This window comes from Anopheles stephensi, chromosome X, assembly GCF_013141755.1.
Source record: "Anopheles stephensi strain Indian chromosome X, UCI_ANSTEP_V1.0, whole genome shotgun sequence".
NCBI classification, from domain to species: Eukaryota; Metazoa; Arthropoda; class Insecta; order Diptera; family Culicidae; genus Anopheles; species Anopheles stephensi.
In genome coordinates this window covers 3,844,595-3,857,560 of record NC_050201.1, presented here as the reverse complement: position 1 = coordinate 3,857,560, position 12,966 = coordinate 3,844,595, and the positions used below count along the sequence as shown (strand labels likewise).

Below are 12,966 nucleotides of genomic sequence, written 5' to 3'. Positions count from 1 at the left end.
CCTAGAAGGTAGACGTGATCTTACCCAAACCAAGCTTCGCATGGTTCATTCTGTCTCCGATGCTTTTCGAACGATTCCGATACTCTCTCTCTATCTCACACACACTTTCCTATAGCTAATTATTAATAAGTAAAAGCAATCCCATATCTTACACCATTTTCATTTATTTTGTCTCTTCTTTTAACCAGTTTTGCATTCGATTTCCAAAAAAAAAAACAATTTCTCTCTTCCTGTAAGTAGCTGCTGGGGCGGCGTCGTGTACACACACACATATACACTCCTCCCAACAATATCGTCTTTATTTATAGTTCATCGCTTTGTTATAATTCTTTATTTTTACAAATATTCTTCAGTCTGCAAATTGTTTTCGTTTTTGAACCCTAGTTGTTCTCTCTCGTTCTCTCTCGTTCTATGTATATATATTCATTTTCTCAAAACTCATAGTTTACTATCATGTATACGTCGTCATGTGTTTGTGTGTGTTTGAAATGCACGATTATTCCCCTTAAGCTTAACATTCCCCCCCTTACCTTCTCTCTCGTCTCGGGGGTGTTTGCTCCTTTTGCTCTTCTCGTCCCTAAAATCTATTAACGATTTTCTTCCTTCCACTTTTTTCCTGTAAAACAGCTTTTCCCTTTTTCACCTTTTTTTTACACACCTTTTGCTCAATGCTTCGTCTAAATAATGCCTATTATTTGCAAGTATGGTAATAATATTGGAAAAAAAAATAATAAAGAAAAAATATAAATTCCATTTCTTTTTTTCATAAACCTCTCTTTCTCTCTCTCTCTCTTTTCCGCTTCCTGGCAAATAGAAAATTTATAAGAAAAAAACTGTATTTTAATTCGAAACGCTGCGCAAGATCACAGTAATGTGTTTTCCCATTTTTTTTCTATGCATATTTCTTCTTCTTCTTTTTTCATTCGAATTCGTTGATGTTTTCTTCTTCCTTCCTTGTTCGCTTCGCTAATTGTAGTTTTAATTGCTTTTACACACAGTTCGTTCATTGCTCTTATCACTCTCTCCCTCTCTAGCACCACTCCAAAAATTATCCAAAAAAGCACCTCCACTTCCAAGCCAGTTAAACGTAGTGGTGTGTGTAGAGGGAAAGCTTCTTCTCGGTACATAATTACAGAGAGGACTGCGTCGTTACAAATAAACCTCCAGATTCCTTTTTTCAGATCCTACACATGACTCCAAAAACAAAAACAAAAAATGCTGGAGTAATTGTTGGCACGATTGTTTCACACCTGGCTCGCTTCTAGTAATGTGGAATGACCTCAAACAACACACACACACACATGTGATTAAAATTCTTGGCCTCCTTCTCTAATGCTCTTCTTCCTGCAAACGCAGTCATTATCCCTGTGTTGCAAAATGCGCTCCCCTGTTTACGGTCAACTCCCGGAGGTATTGTGACATCCATATCCGGGTGTTCCTCAGCAGCATTAACCCTCTTCGCAGTTATTTACGTTACTACCGCGCGGATGTTAACTGAGATTTCGTTTTCTTCGACACCCCCCCCTCCGCCTCTGATTCTGGACGAAAAGAGCATACCGTTTTCCTGTGGACGGAAACAATGAGTCGCTGCTGCTGCTGCTGCTAGACGGCGTGCGATTCGTTACCGCCCCCACTGTGCTTTGTTGCCCCGGACGAGCAGGAAGACGACGAACCGGGCGACATCGGTGAGGACGGCGAAACGGACGAGGAGGAGGAGGACGACGATGCGGACGAGGTACCGGTCGAGGCAACCGAGGATGGTGTGGACGGTGAGCAGGACCGTTGCCGCGGATGATGCTCCGAACCATCCTCCTCCTCCTCCTCCTCCTCCTCATCGCGGCCATCATCCCGTGGCGGTGGTCCGGTGGTTGTTGATTCGCCGCCCGTCGCCACCACGAACGGATGCAGCAGTGTGGTGGTGGTGGTGGTGGTGCGTGGATGTGTTGCGGGCGGCAAGTTACCGTTCAACGGGGCCGCCGTGGGACCGCACGGTGACAGCATGTGCGGTGGTGGTGGTGCATCGAGCGGTAACAGGGCGAGCTGATGCGGTGGCGGCGGCGGCTGCTGCATCGACCGTAGCGGCGGCGGATGGTGATGATATACCGGGCGCGGTCCCGGTTCAGGCCACATCGATTCGCCGGTAAAATCCTCCAGATGCAGCTCGGTATCGATCTGCCGTTCGCTGCTCGCACTGAACAGCTTGCCGCCGGTTCCGGTGATCGGTAGGCGCAGCTTCCGGAAACGGGCCCAAAAGTTGCCGCCACCACCAGTCGCGTGGTTGGAGGCGGTACGTGCGCCGCGTTGCTGCTGGTGATGGTGGTGGTTGTAGGCGAAGGTGGCAGCGAACGGGCGCGAGCCGATATCGCGCTCGGCAAGATTATGATCGGACAGGAAGCAGCACGAGGTGAGCGTTTGCGACGATACGGATGTGTTGGGCAGGCGTCCGATTATCGGACCGTAGCTACCGTCGGACGATGTGGGACACGCGTACGACATCAGGCCGGTGTCTGGCGGTGGTGGAGGATCCGGTGCGTTCGTTACGACGGCATTCGTCGAACCGACGCGACCCACGAAACCTTCCGGGCGGGACGCAATTGACGCATCCTTCGGTCCACGGCAACAGGTGGCGGCTCTGTTTGTGCCGACCGAACCGAGATGCAGATTGAACAGACTGTGCTTGGTGGTGGTTCGCTGCGGATGATGATGATGATGATGATGATGACCGCCGCCACCACCACCTCCAGCCTGCTGCTGCTGCTGCTGCTGCTGCTGCGGGTAGTTGGTAATGCTCCGGTAGAGAATGCTGCTCGAGTAGCTGGTACCGCTCGTGCTGCTGCTGCTAATGCCACTATCCACATCGCCGTACGACTTGCCGTACGAAACCGTCGGCGAATGACGCTCGGAACCGACGCCCAGCGTCGGTGGTGGAGATGAGGAGGAGGTGGCTGCCGGTGTTGTGGTGTTGGTGCCAGCAGCCGCCGCCGGAAAGTGACGCTTTGTGCTTAGCCGCAAACCCATCGATGGGGTCATTCTACCACCACCACCACCACCACCGGTAGCAACGCTCGACAGACAGTAGCTCGGCTTCTGTCCCATCATCATCAACTGCTGACAGTCATCGTTGTGCGCCTCCGCCGCATACTCCTGGTAGCGCGGTTGCACCGATTCATCATCACACGACGGCATTATGAGCCGCTCGACGGACAGATTTAGCTCGCCGATAATGCGATCGTGCTGCACCTGGACGCGCCGTCGCTCGGCCGCCACACTACTGTCCTGGGCACTGCCGCCGTCCACCACCACCAACGGTCCGGTCGGTGATCCGGCACCACTAGGCGGCAATGGTGGTGGTGGTGGTGGTGGTGGCGGACCTGTTGGCGCCGTGGACGAGGAGGAACCGCACACGGCAACGGATTGATCACGCGCCTTTCCATCCGCACCCACCGTACCCAGCCCGGTTTGCGAACCGATGTCCTCGTAAATGTTTTCCTTCGTGCCGTAGCACGTGGTGAAGGAGTGCCGTTCGGCACCGAGCAGCGAGGCAGAGCCACCACCACCGAAGCTGCTGCGCTGCAGCGTTCCACTACCGTCCAGCTCGAGAAACGGGGCGGAATGGGCGGCAGACGCGAGGGACGGATGGCCGGCAGATGACGACGCCGAGGACTTGCGGAATATGTTGGAAAATAAGGCACGCAACGAACCGGTCCTTGTTGTCGTCGGCGTCGTGGTGGTGGTGGTGGTGCTGCTACTGCTTCCGCTGGACGCATTTGGTAGGGTGTAGTTACTGTGGTGGTGATGGTGATGATGGTGATGATGCAGCGCAGTGGTGATGGTGTTGGTGCCACTGCTACTACCGTCCGCACTGCCTTGCGCCGGTCCGTACGTGTACTGATACGGGTTGCGGATGGCGGACGGCTGCCGGAAGGGTCGCTGCTGCTGCAGCAGTGGCAACGATGGTGCACCATGATGCTGCTGCTGCTGATGTCGCTGTGCGTATACCGGCACGCAGTAGGAGGAACCGGACGAGGAGAGTGTGGATACTGGGGTGTGGAGCTGTTGCTGCTCGGCGGAAGAAGCATCACCGGTCGGTGCAGGACGTTGCAGCAGCATCGGTTCACAGTAAGCGTACGAATACTCCGCGCTTCCGGCACTCGAGATGTTCGGATGGCAGGATAGTAGTTGTTGCTGCTGTTGCTGCTGTTCCTGGTGCTGGTGATGATGCAACAGAGCGTCACCGTGTGGTGTATGCAGATTGCCTACCTCGCGGGCGCGCTGATTTGCGTTCGGTGCACACCACTTGCCGAACGTTTTTTCCTGCAAATACACATAAGAAAGAGCTTGTATCAGGTTGTTACATTCAAAATGGATGCTTTTTATACATTTATGCTTTTTGAATGAATGCTTTTTATATATTTTATTATTTTTTATATATTAAATTTGGGCATTTGGGGCATAATTCAAATAAGTTTCAAAAATTCGTTTCATAATATTGTTTGCGCCTAAAGATAGACAATCCGCCATTGCATTGCATACATACCGGCAAGCGTGATCCCGCATTATGGCGCTGTTCATCATGCTTCTGCTGCTGCTCCTTGTACACCTCGATGCAGTCTGGATCATCTTCCGGATACGAGCCCGGTCCCGGTGCAGGCGTGGTGAGAAACATTAAATCGTCCTTCCGGCAGCAGGCCGCCGTTTTGGTCGCGTTACCGCCTACGCACGATTGGTACAGGTTCTCGTTCGTACCCGGGCTCGGTGCACTGTTGCCGATGGGCGAACCGGCCGTCCCATGCAGATACTTCTGTATGGTTGGTGGCGCCCGTTCGGTGCGATCTTTCTTGCGATGACGCTGCATCGCGGCGTGCCGCCCGTCGGAATATATGTTGATGCTAAGTGCTTCCCTATTGCCTGACGTTGGTGTGTCGGTGCTTATTCTAATGGTGCGCTGCTGCTGACGGGTAGGTACACGCCAAATTGGCTAACGATATTGGTAGCAGTAGTTGGTGGCACGAGGGTTGGCTTTCCAATCTTTTGCGTTCCTCCCATGTACCAAGAGGCCATATGACCTCCGAACAGTGTGTGCATTATCATTCGTTGCATTTGTCCGCCGTGTGGATGTAGCTATCGTCGTGCGTACCACATTTGATAGCTGTGTGTATTTTTTTCTTCTACTGGATACTACTCGTCAATGATGCTGCTGCTGCCTGTACACACGATGCTGGGATAGTCCGAAGGATCGTCAAAAGCCCGGTTAACATAAAAGAAATAGGAATAGGAGAAAATGAAACGTTAGTAAATGGTGTACAATAAACTGAGCCGAAACAAGACCAACCCCAACCCCACACACAGAGAGGGGTGTCTCGCGTCGCGTGTGCGTGTTTATTTGGGGGGGGTGCGTATGCGTAAATACTAATTACACGGCTTCAAATGTAAGCGAAGGATTCCGCCCTGTCGGATCTCGAAAGGAACAAGCAAGCGAGCGCAAGCAAACCGAGAGGGAAAGCACAAAACAAACCAGACAATATTAAAAGCCAATTATTACGGAACCCAAACTCGCGCAAAATTTCAAGGGGTTGGTTTTAAAAATGGGTATATAGGGGGCTCCCCCCCCTCTCCTCTGCTCCTGTGGCGCGGCACCAACCCGGCCAGAGAGGACGACACACAAAAGGAGGGCCCCCCCTATTCCGCGCGGTGCATCCGTTTGCCAATATGGCCATACACCACACACCACACACCGGGGGCTCACCACTTCAATCTTACTTCCTTCTCCTCCTGCTCCTGGCACTGCGCGCGTACTCGGTTTTTCCTTCATTTCTGTCGCCCCTTTACTTGGCCGAAAGGATTGGGTTGCGCGCTTTGGCGGTACTTTTGACAAGGCTTCAGGAGACGAAATTAGTCTCCGGGTTCATTATTGCATCCGCTTCTCCCCCTCCACCCGGTACTCCCTTATAGACCACACACACACGCACACGTTGCCGGTATGTGCATGCATGCGATTGGTGTGTGTGTGTGTGTGTTTTGTGTGCATATTTTTATAGCTATCTCGCTTTTTCCCTCTCAATTTGGGTTTTTTTTCCCCCCTGGTGGTGGTGCGCGTTGCAATACACTACTACAGATTCCCTCTGCGATGCACAGCACACAACAGCAGGGATCTCCTCGTTGCATAAAGTACCAAAAACCCCACACTATGGGTTGATGGTTAGACAAAAGTACGGCCGGCATCGTTTGAAAATTGTTATGTTCATAAAGTAATCAACAGAAAATGCAGTTTTACGCAGATTTATACGTTGAGCTGATCAGCTACGAAACAGAATTCCATGAGGACCCGGATTAGGTCTCACGTCTTGAACATGGCTATCTCAATATCCGGTCATGCCGTGTGAAAACTGAAGCCACTACCGACACACTTGGATAGGCCCGACAAATTATTCTGGTTACTGCTTGGATCAGTTGAGAGTCTCTCCTCTTCGATCTATACAGCAATATCCAGAATATTTTGGCCTCTTTCCTCGAAAGGATAACACCAGACCAGACAATGAAGTCTTATTATCCTTGTCAACTTACTGCTGCATAAGAAGAGCTGGTTGCCGTTTGTGCGGCTTGCTCCAGAATTGCCGAAGATGATGCAAAGCTCGAAGTTATTATACTCGGGCGTCAGGAATAATCTGCATCCAACGTTCTCTTCGTTCTTTAAACCTCAACATTGCATTGGACTTCCAGTACTGGCTTTCTAGAATGTGGTGTAGCCATAGCTGGATGTTAACCAGCGTTTCCAGACAGGATGTAAAGACTGACGCCACTACCGACACAGGATAGGCTTAAATTTTGTAGAACATTTGAGGGCCGCTTCATTCTACAGAGTAACGTCTACAGCAATGTCCAGCTTGTCCAGAATATTTTGTCCTCTCTCTTCTTGACTGAAAGATCTCCTTAGCTCATGTCCACCATTTATGTACCACGTAGTTGGATAGTCAGTTCTCTGTACGGGGGAGAGGTCCCGGATGGAATTTGAGCCCCGGTCCTGCCGTGTGAAGACCGGTGCCGTTGTAGCCTCTACCACCGGTTTGTCCTATTGGATCCAAATCTTGCAAGGATAAAACCAGATCATACATCAAAGTCTCGCGTTATCCTTGTCAATTTCTGCTGCGAATCTTCCTCCAAACGGATAATGTTGTAGAGATATTGAAGTGGTTATAGCTAGTAACCAGCGCGCGTGAACAACCTCCAACTTTTTCCATCTCATCTACAACTTCACGAGGACTCGGTCTACCATTACTTCAAGAAAGTGCTTGCGGGTAGTAAATCTAGCGTACTTGAAGTCGTTCCATGCTCCAGGATTTCTGCCTGTAATATTGAATACGGTGGTTCTACCGTCTGGATATTGGAGATCGCCGTCTTAAGTCCCAATAATTTCGCCCATCACTGCTTCTCCACTTCAGAATCTCTTCACGCTCCACATATCGTATCCATGCAGCCAAGGACACACAGGGAAATCGCGTCTCTTAAGTAGGTCGATATTTGTTTTATCAGATACAAACACATATTATGACTTTTTTGGTCATTTTGTCATAGTGCTGCATCGAATAAAAAAGCAAAACGCCATGATGATCGTTCCGTGTCCATTCGGTTAAAGGAGTAGTAGGTGGAAGACGCTTCACGCAGCCGAGCCGTTTTCAGCGCGCGCACGGGGAACCCTTTTAATGAAAATACTCCATAGCAATTATTTTATTTTCCACTCAAATATGGTGCGTGCGTGCGTACGTGTGTATGCGTTTGTGCATATTAGGATGAAAAAGGGGGCTTTTGCCGCTTTACTTCAACAAACTCCTTCTGACAAGAGGCTTGCCTGCCATCAAACGGAGGACACGCAGCAAATCTTATATAGGGTGGGGGGGGGGGCAAAGTTGCGCTTCAAACTTGAACCAAAAAGGGGGAACATGACGAACACGGTTAAAACAAAAGAGAGAAAAGGGAAGAAGAAAAAGAAATGCAAAAATGAATTCCATACTGCAAACGCACATACGGCGGGGGTTTGAAAATTCAGATGTGTGGCACAGGAAAGGAAAAAAAAAGCAAAACCGCCCCGAGATGCAATGGAGAGAGAGAGAGAGAAAGGGCGAGCATAGAAAAAAAAGAAAAAGCCGAAGAAAAACAAAAAACATCATCCCATGATGTGTGCATTTTAGCAAACGTGTGCACTAAAAGCGACAATCGAAGGATAAAAAGGGAAAGGTGTAGCAACCGACCGACCGGGGCGGCCGGCAGCAAAGCGATCCCATTGCAAGCCGCGCTCTCTATGCTGCGCGACCGCTTATGGGAGGCGGGTGTTTTTTTTTTTTTTTGCATACTGCAGCAGCAACCCCCCACCCAACCCCAGGCTACAGCAGAACATTTGAGAATAGTTTGTCGATGCCGCAAACCCTCCTCCCTCCTTTCTGCTTCCCCCATGTTCCGCTCGATCTCTGCGCGCGGTTCGTTGCGATGGGAATTGGAAAAAATTGAGCTTATGACACATGATGCCGCCAGTGAACTTTAGTGTACCGCCCCGACCGGGTTCTTTTCGGTCCCCACTCCTTCCCAATTCGCTCCATAAACCCTAGCATGCTGGCTGCCGCCGCCGCCACCAAACAGCATTCTTTTATGCACGCCTACCCCTCCTCCCCCCCCCCCCATCACCTCGCGTATTTATGCTCCAAAACCTGAACGAGAATGTGTCTCTGCTCTCAACGTGCGCTCGTGTGTGTGTGTGTGCCTGTAACGAAACGCGCATTAGTGTGGGTGCTGCTGCTGCAATAAGGGCGATGCATTTGACTTGGTGCTGGCTGCTGCCACGGATTATTCTCTTTGTTTGTTTGGGTGTACCTGTTTCCGTTTGTGTGTCGCGTCCGTCCGCCGAGGCACCGCAGCAGGCAATGAAAGGAGAAATATGCTTACTGCTGCTGCCGCTTCTTACCGCACATTTTGCAGCATGATGTTGGTCAATTTGCTAGCACCAACATAAAAGAACGAAGAACGAATGATTGTGGCTAAAAAGAATCCATCATCAACACGGATAGCAGCATCCGGATGTCGTTAAGCTAATTTACGGGACGCGGGATGGTTGTCACAAAACGGATCCGTCAGGAATTCGGTGGTAAGCACAATCCGACAGGGCGGCGCGCACTGGGATTATTGGGGAACTACTATCGGGTGCCAAATACTGTTCCCAACACTAAAATAAGAAAAAAAAACACGCTAGTGTGACAATTACCACACTCCAGAAACAAGGCATAGGAGAGAGAAAACCTATCATTTACCAATAAATTCTACGAGTGTTAGAATTTCCTCTAAGGTGGAATAATCCTTAAAGCCAATCTCCCGCCCCACTTTCCGTACAACTCCCAGCTGCCAGCCTCCTGTGAAAAAGGCGCTCCATGCTATCCCTCTCACACACCGTTACAACGCAGCACCACAGCCAGCATGCATGTACCAACAACACAGCACACAGCATCACATTTCCCAGTAGCAGCAGCAGCAGCAATCGATATGCCGCGTGTTGTTATTGTCCATCGAGAACAATATCGAACGCCCCCATCGATCGATGGATGGAAGAAAGTAAACATTATTCGCTAATATTTCGAGTAATTTATCGGTCCCATCCCTCCCCTTTTGCAATTTTTCTTTCTCCATCTCGCTCTTTAGCGTCTTTAGAATTCACGCAAATACGCGCACACATACACATCCACCGTACCACACACCGTCTTGTGTTCCGCTGTTCTGGCTAACTTTTGACAATCTTCATTTGACGTAACCATTTGCTCTCTCGCTCTCCCTCTCTTCCTCGTGCGCTCATAATTCGCCTTCGTAACCTCTTGCATGCCTTTCGCTAGAAGTCTGGCAATATCGTCCTTTGTTGTTGCGGTCGCGGCACACACAACAGGACTCTATAAAAAAAACGTTTTATCTTCTACTTACAATATAAAAGGATTGCCTTTATTTCGCCACCGTGCTGGTTGCACAAGCAGAACGATCGTGACGGAATTTGGGGAAGAACAGAACACGGTTGGACACAAAAGAGGAGATCGATCAATTTCGATAGAAAACACTTACCAGAGACAACAAGCTGCTGTCACTTGTCCGTGTGTGCGTTTGATGGTGGTGAACGTTCATGTGCTTCTTTTTAAGTTGAGATGTTTGATCGTGAATGTTATTTACACACAACACACCACACAACACTCTACGCACTACTTTTTGGGCTCCCAATAGATTTTTCCACCCCGAGCGGATTTTGTTTCGTCACCCACGGTAGGGTACGGGAACGCGTTTCGAACTGCGTGAGAGCAGCAGCTTGACAGATCGTCCCTTTCGCACGCATACACACACCGAGCTGGATGCTGGAATTCGTCTGCCCATCGGATGCACACACACAAGCACACGCGCGCGCGCCTACGGTGGAAGCGAACTCCGGTGTTTCGTGTGTGCCGCACTGAACACGCAACTCCCCCTCGAGGGGGCTTACATATTAACCACCTATTGCTTCACTTTTGTTTCATTGCTTATCACAAACTTTGCTTGTAAGAAAAATACGCACACGAAAGATCACTGTTGGCGGGGAAAGGTTCGGTAGCCGCTTCACTTCGCTTTTTTCTTCGTGCTTGACGGCTCGCTCGCTCGCTCTCTATTTTGACCATTCCCCACGTCAGGTTGCGCACCGACTGAGCGGCACGATGCATGCAAACTGAACGTGTACGTACGTGCTCGCGCCGTACACATCGCGCGACACGAACGCGCGACGCCGATACACTGCCGCATCGGTGTAGTGGTGTGAGCATCCGTGCGACAACCCTCGGCGAAAAAAAAAACGGGCCCCGCGACACACTAGCTCGACCGAAAGAGTCATCGCGCTCTTCTACCACACACACACACGCGCGCACACGCCGGCCACCAAATGCTTTGCAGGGCAGAACATTTTCCACCCCCGTGTACACGTGCGTGCGTGTGTGTGGGGAGGGTTTTTCTTCTTCTTCCTCTTTCCGGCACAAACGTTGTTTTGTTGTGAACCGCGTTTGATGTGTGCGTTTTCCACGCTCTCAAAATTAAAAGGGACAAATTAGTTGGCTGCGCTCACGACCGCGCACCGGGCTGTGTGTGATAATACGTTTCGAAATTGTGACTTTTCTTTTTTAAACTTTTTTTTTCAAAGATCGAGTTTAATTTTTTTGTAGGAAAAAAAAAGAAAAAAGTAAAACGATCGTGTTGTAATAATTTCCACTGCTAGCGTTTCGAAGGTGTTTTGCTTTTTTCCATCGATGTGCACTGACAGCAACACTTTTCCTGACGACGGCAGGTCATCTGTCTTGCAATCTTGTTTGAGGATGAATTGTTTTTTTTTGAGCAGTTGATGAAATTTTTAAACCGAAACTATTTACTAGATATGTTGTACTTTTTTTCTAGAGATTTCGATCATGTCGACCATTGATCATTAGTGTGTTCAGTTGATCGTAAAGAGTTTATTTTTATATCGGCTTCTGAACGATGTCTGTAACTGCCGACCGTTTAGCGCCATCTGCTGCTAATGGGTTATCTCCACTGTCAATCCATTTCGTTACACTTGAATGCTTTCCGTGTCCTTATGGATGTCCGATGAGGATTAATTACATCATGGCGAGGTTTTCGCATGGCAAGCCAGAGTCTTGAATCTCGGTCGGGGTTAGAGTAATGGAAGGACAAGAGCTTCAAGAGTCAACGAAAAAGATGAAGAATCTGGGCCTTTATCGTTTAAGTCTAGCGAAGAATCTGGGAACATTATCATCTATGCTTAACGAGTTGAATGTCTTTAGACTTGATTCTGTGTTGGACTTCATCTCTGCACCCGTCTTTGGCTTGTGATGAACATTGCTCCGCGCTAAGATGCTTTGAGATCTTTGGGATCTTGGTATCTAATATGCGCTTCCTTGGACGTCCATGTCCTGAGAAAGGTGACATCCATTTAGGATCTCTTCATAGTAGTCTGGGAAGATCTGACGACCACCTACTATTACTGCTTAGGTCTCAGGTCTCGAATCTAAGTCTCGAATCTAAGTCTAGCAATGAATCTGGGGACATTATCATTTCAGCATAGTGAGTTGAATGTCTTTAGACTTGATTCTGAGCTGGACTAAGCAGTATGGACATTTAATACTTCAACTCTGGAATCCTCTTCGGCTGACTCTAACTAAACTCTAAACTCGTCCTACTTTGATACCTTTGAGAACGTCTGAAACTGTTGATCCCATTCCTTGGACGTCGATGTCCTGAGGAAGGCGAAAACTCTCTTGATGGACCACTGGGAAGGCCTGACAGCGACCTACTGATACAGATGCTCGGTCAGTAAATGTTTTAGTGTACTAGCCTTCACACGGCAGGAACAAGCATCAAATCCCGTACGGACTTTCTCACTACAGGTAGGAGTCGGGTACCATCAAGTCAAGGAAGCCGTTAATGCCAGGTCCAAGACCTCTTGAGGCTGTGGAACCAAAGACGAAGAATTGAAGCAGATAATCCAGGGATATTATCATCTACACCTAGCAAGTTGAACGTGATTCTGTGATGGGCTAAGCACTACGACCGATCAAGACTTCATCTCTAGAGGTTCAAGAAGCTTTGAGAATTTGGGAGCTAATGTGCGGTAGAGATGTTTGAGACCTCTTGATGGACCTCAGGAGACCTACGACTGCTCAATTAAATTCTAAGAAGAAAAAATCCAAGGCACTGACATTCACCAAATTCTATGATTGGTGTGAGATATTTCTCTTGGAATGTTACCAGAGACGTTGGAAGTTACTGCCCGCCTAGATTTTGTTTCCTCAACATTAATAATGAAACTCACTGCTACACCACCAACCTGCGAGTCCCACTGTATGCTTCAAAGCTTAATAAGCGATAAAAATAAGTTCCTTTAATCGCAAACTTGAAACGCAGCCATAATTTTCGTTTCCTCTATTGCTA

General features: G+C 48.9%; 1 protein-coding gene across 1 annotated transcript; it reads right to left on the bottom strand.

The window, feature by feature from the left end:
• Positions 1-227: 227 nt before the first annotated feature.
• On the bottom strand, positions 228-10,723 carry LOC118504925 (mucin-19-like). Its single transcript, XM_036040015.1, has 3 exons — positions 10,090-10,723; positions 4,538-5,218; positions 228-4,314 (listed from the first exon to the last, which is right to left on the bottom strand). Exons 2-3 carry the CDS (start codon positions 4,853-4,855, stop codon positions 1,603-1,605), a joined length of 3,030 nt encoding a protein of 1,009 aa, XP_035895908.1. The 5' UTR covers positions 4,856-5,218; positions 10,090-10,723; the 3' UTR covers positions 228-1,602.
• Between the last annotated feature and the right edge of the window lie 2,243 nt (positions 10,724-12,966).

Bases quoted from the DNA above. Each gene is read 5' to 3' on its own strand.
- LOC118504925 (XM_036040015.1), bottom strand. From the start codon at position 4,855: ATGCAGCGTCATCGCAAGAAAGATCGCACCGAACGGGCGCCACCAACC. The intron at 4,315-4,537 runs GTATGTATGCAA...GTGTATTTGCAG, and splicing joins ATGCGGGATCACGCTTGCCG to GAAAAAACGTTCGGCAAGTG.